At 35.4% G+C, this 4,917-nt stretch overlaps 1 protein-coding gene across 1 annotated transcript; it reads left to right on the forward strand.

Moving 5' to 3' along the window:
* Nucleotides 1-2,170: 2,170 nt before the first annotated feature.
* On the forward strand, nucleotides 2,171-4,413 carry trarg1b (trafficking regulator of GLUT4 (SLC2A4) 1b). The gene is made up of 3 exons (XM_079835389.1): nucleotides 2,171-2,776; nucleotides 2,987-3,110; nucleotides 3,308-4,413. Exons 1-3 carry the CDS (start codon nucleotides 2,411-2,413, stop codon nucleotides 3,322-3,324), a joined length of 507 nt encoding a protein of 168 aa, XP_079691515.1. The 5' UTR covers nucleotides 2,171-2,410; the 3' UTR covers nucleotides 3,325-4,413.
* The last annotated feature ends 504 nt before the right edge of the window (nucleotides 4,414-4,917 follow it).

A 4,917-nucleotide genomic window follows, 5' to 3' on the forward strand; every position in this document is an offset into this window, starting at 1 on the left:
GATATGCTTCCCAGTGTACCTTGGTATTCCTGTGTTAAGTGGGAGTCCTTCGTCCGTACTAGTCTTACGACAGGGTACTCACACTTACGCAGGGTGCTGGAAGACAGCTGAGTGGCGGGATTATATTGGGACCCCCATTCGTTAGTCACTAACGTTACGTCGTAGTGACTGAACGAAAGGGAACGTCTCGGTTACGGATGTAACCCTCGTTCCCTGAGGAGGGAACGGAGACGTAACGTACCGTTGCCACATCAGCTGTGCTACCTGGAACGCAGGAGTTCAGTCTTGGCTCCTCAAGCAGGTAACATAATGCGATATTGCCACGTACTTCCTTATATACTCACGCGGTGAGGCGGAGTTACGTATGCAAATTCCGCATGCCCCATGGCATTGGCACGCCATTGGGCGTTTTCTCTAAACTCGAAGTTGATAGGCTTCTAAGCGAAACCCCCATTCGTTAGTCACTAACGTTACGTCTCCGTTCCCTCCTCAGGGAACGAGGGTTACATCCGTAACCGAGACGTTACATTTTTTTATTTATTTTACAGTTCAAAACCGTATAATTTAAAGGTTTATATTGTAATGATTATGTTCACACTGTAAACAATTTACGGTAAAAAAACATATTTCATTAACTGAAATAATGTTAAATTACCAACCTATTGAAATACTAATATCTGTTATGTACCTTTGATATATACGGACAACCACCAATCACAGTGGTGATGAAAATCATTAATTTAACAACATCAGATGTAACATAAAACCCTAATGTACATAACTGATTAGAAAAAACAAAGAAGAAACATAGTTATTGCAATGAAAATACATCAAATGCGAAGTGTCACGCAGGGAATTCTGGGAATGTCAATTTACGGGTTTCCACTGTATATTACACAATGACTTTTTTCACTTCCCAAAACTGTAAATTTAACGGTATTTTACTGTAAAATTAGATGAAATGTAAGGTTAGATCTATTACAGTTATTCACCGTATAAAGTACGGAAAATTTCTGTTAACCAATTAACTGTTTTTCACCGTAGAATTTTTACAGTAAAATACTGTTAAAATCACAATAATTCTTTACAGTGCAGGCTTGCAAAACCTCTCATGAACAGACTAACAAAATTTGATTATGATTTGATTGATACCTGTAGGCATAACAGGCCAAAGATAAGAAAAAATGGCAAAATAAAAATATTTGTATTTAATTTTGTATTATTATTATTTATTTTTTAAAGTTATATTGTGCTTTGTTAATGTCTGCTGGAATGCTAAAACGTTCATTGAATGCTAAAGTGTTAAATAAATATTTTGAAAGTGTAGTTTTGTAAAAAAAAAAAAAAAAGATGTTGTAATTTATTTTAAAAGCAAGACAAAATAGTAAAAAAAAAGCTAATTTATGTAATGGTGAAAAAATTGGCAAAATAACAAAAAAAAAATAAAAAAAAAATAGAAAAACCGCGTTCGGTATTCAGCTTCGGCCAAGTGTTTTATTAATATTCGGCTTCGGCCAAGAATTTTCATTTCGGTGCATCCTAGTTTTAAATATATTAGGTTGATTGAAATTAAGTTGTGACCAAATTAGATATGTTTAAGTAAAGTGAACATTACCATACGTTTTACTATAAAATGTGCGATAAATAAAAAAACGAGATTTAAACAATAAGACTAAATGTGTTGAGCTATATAACAACGATACGTTCTCTGGATTTAAACATTCTTGGAAACATTTGGGATAATGTAAGGACACAGGTCAACAAAAAAATATATAACAGGATTCTAGTGGTTTTTGGATAGGACTATTTTAATCCAAAAAACTTACATATTCTACCTTTAAATATATATATTTTTATATTCCAATTAGCTCAGTTAACAAAAGATAAACCGCATAATAGTGTTTTCACAACTTTCAAAAAGAGTTAAAAAAAAACAGAGATTGATAATGGATGTTAGAAGCGAGACATTGTTCAAATGTAGGCCTGCCACTTTTTTATTTATTTTTTATTTGATGAAATGGCAATATAAGACTAAGTATAGTGTTATAAAAGTGCATACATTTTGTAAATGCTTGTAGGCTACTGTTGATAACCGTCTGTGAAAGGGGTCCATAAAAGATCCGCTTGCCTCAATTAGCGCCTTTAAGTCCACCAATCAGATGCACCAGTGGGGAGTCCTCACAACGTGCCCAAAGCAAACTGATTGATTTACGCAGTGTCTAGATTCGCTTCTCAAGTGATGCGACTCGTGAGTGGTAAATATTGATGAAGTGGATGGACGTCCAATAGGTGTACGAATTTCTCGCTCGAGCTGCTCTGCGAACAATTGGATTAAATATAATCTTATGCTGACAAGATAATTTAGTAAGAGTGTACATTTTATATTGTTGTCACGCCAAATTGATCAGAGATGGCTATTAATACAGACGCCCCTCACGCGACAGATGCCCTGCGCGAGAGCCATGCGCTGCAGTCCACCGATTTCGGAGATACCCAGAAACTTCTTGACATGTCAGAAAAAGAGCTGAAGAGAGAATTAAACCACACACCTTCTGATACACCGCTCGTTGCGTCTCTTGAAGCGGAAAATAATGAACAGACTGATGTTAACATTGCCTCAGAGGAGCCTCGCTCTCCATCGCGGATCAGTTTCAGCCGAGCGTCATCGCCCACGCCCGGAGAGCGCGAGCCATGCTGCTACATGTGGGTGGCCGTGATCTCCTGCTTCTGCCCGGCCGTTCCAATAAACCTGTTCGCGCTCTATTTCGCGCACATGGTGAGTAGTGCCACCGAAGTCAAACTTTTTGTAATTAGGCTTAGAGTTCACATTCAGTAACTCAGAATTCAGGGAAAAAACCAAGTTTAATTTTATGTTTAGGGCTGTGGCCCCTAATAGTTCATAATGTGACTCATGGGACCACCAAATGTTACACTGAAGATATCATAAAGCTTACTTATCCATGGTTTTCTTTCTGTTTCACTTCAGGCTCGGTCCATGATACAATCAAAAGATTATGATGGGGGCAGAAGACTCGGACGTCTAGCTTTGTTGCTTGGTATTGTTTCCATTGTGGTGGGTCTGGCTATATTCCTTTATCTGATCATAACAGGTAAACCACATCTCTTTTTCTCTGCACACACATGGGTGTATTGAGGACCAACCAATTCAACAATGACAACATGTAATTGTCAATATTAAAAATCTGAATTTTTTAAATATAGCTGTTGTCCACAACTAAGTTGAAATGAGATCATTGCTTCTGCACACACTTAAATGTCTCTCTCATTTTCTTCTTCTCTCTCCCAGAGATTAAGAAGCACTAGTTGTGGACATCCTACAAAATTGAGAGCACTGATGTAAACGGGTATTGGAGCCGAAACCAAAGAAGATGAACGATAAGTGCCTCGTGAAAACCTTCAAAAAACAAAGCTTGAATATCCATTTATATTATATACAGTATTACATTTATTTGAATGTTTTTGACGGTTTTTTCTTGATGGCTTTCAGCCATTTCTGTAGCTGTCTTTGCAAATGAAGGTAGCTTTTGCTTTATAATTTTTTTTATTTTGCAATACAAATAAAAAAAATAAATTTTTAATACTATGAACTATGAAATACATTAATAATTTTGAATTCCATACATTTTAAATCTTTCAAATAAGGATGTTTCCTATGCAAAGTGAAATCTATACATTTCATTTCTTTATTTTTTATTCTATTGTAGCGCATGTTGCAATAGCAAAAATCTGTTCTGAAGCTGGTGCATACAAACGCACATACTTTGTATAATTCTTTGTATTATTGTAATATACATGGCTTTTGTGTAATCTGTTATAACTTAAAATGATAGTTCTTAAAAAATGAAACTTCTGTCATCATTTACTCGCCGTTATGTCATTCTGATGAACTATTAGTGCATGGACCATCCCTTAAAACATGTTTTTTAAACATTTTTTAGAAAAAATATTTTTTATTCCTTGTCATTTTGATGCATAGCCCTCATATAAAACCACAAGAACACAAGAGGGAGGAATACAGTGGAGATTGGTTAGCAAAAATATTGTATTGATAATATTTATTGAACTGCGCAGTTGAAGCGGAACAAAGGCTATGTCATGCATGTCTGAAATTGTGCAAATTTGCTAAAACGGTGCCATATTTTTTGCATGTTATAAAATAAACAAATCATACCCGATTGTCTAGTTTAAGAGTGATTTTTGCAGTTTGTCAGAGTTCCATTTGCACAGGAAGTATTTATTTACTTGGGGAAAAAAACCCATGATGTATTCTGTTTTCACAAGGATAAAATAAAATCAGGTGTGGTTATTTCATTTTAAAAACCTACAGTGCATCCTGTTCTGCTGTCAGCCATCCGGCCTCCAGAGCAACAGAGATCAGAGGAATAACGTCTGGTAATTGATATCCTGTTCACATAAGTGCATTTCCTTTCATCTTTACATTTAGTTATTTTCGGCCTCAAATGGAGGTTATTATGATATTATTGCATTCAAGTCTAATTTTTTATACATAAAAAGAGCTTTAAAACCACTGCTTTTTAAGATATTTTATGTTTTTTTAGTGCTTCAGACATAAGAATTAAGTCTTTTGATGTTATTCCTAGTTTTGACATTAAAGGAATAGTTCACTTCAAAATGAACATTTCCTGATTATTTACTCACCCCCATCTCATCCAAGATGTTCATGTCTTTCTTCAGTAGAAAAGAAATTAAGTTTTTTGAGGAAAACATTCCAGGATTTTTCTCCATGTATTCAATGGCAACCAAAGGGTTGAAGGTCCAATGGCTTCAGATGACTCTTGTGATGGAAATATTTTATATAACGGCCTCAGAAATGGTCAAAGGGTTGTTTAGCATGAAACTACTGAAAAACGCAGACTAAGGATGTTCAGGTCAAAG

Source organism: Gobio gobio (assembly GCF_949357685.1).
Source record: "Gobio gobio genome assembly, chromosome: 14".
Lineage (NCBI taxonomy): Eukaryota > Metazoa > Chordata > Actinopteri > Cypriniformes > Gobionidae > Gobio > Gobio gobio.

What these genes read in the sequence shown, in the direction of transcription:
- trarg1b (XM_079835389.1), top strand. Translation starts at nt 2,411, where the DNA reads ATGGCTATTAATACAGACGCCCCTCACGCGACAGATGCCCTGCGCGAG. An exon ending in CGCTCTATTTCGCGCACATG is followed by an intron (nt 2,777 to 2,986) that starts GTGAGTAGTGCC and finishes GTTTCACTTCAG; the next exon opens with GCTCGGTCCATGATACAATC.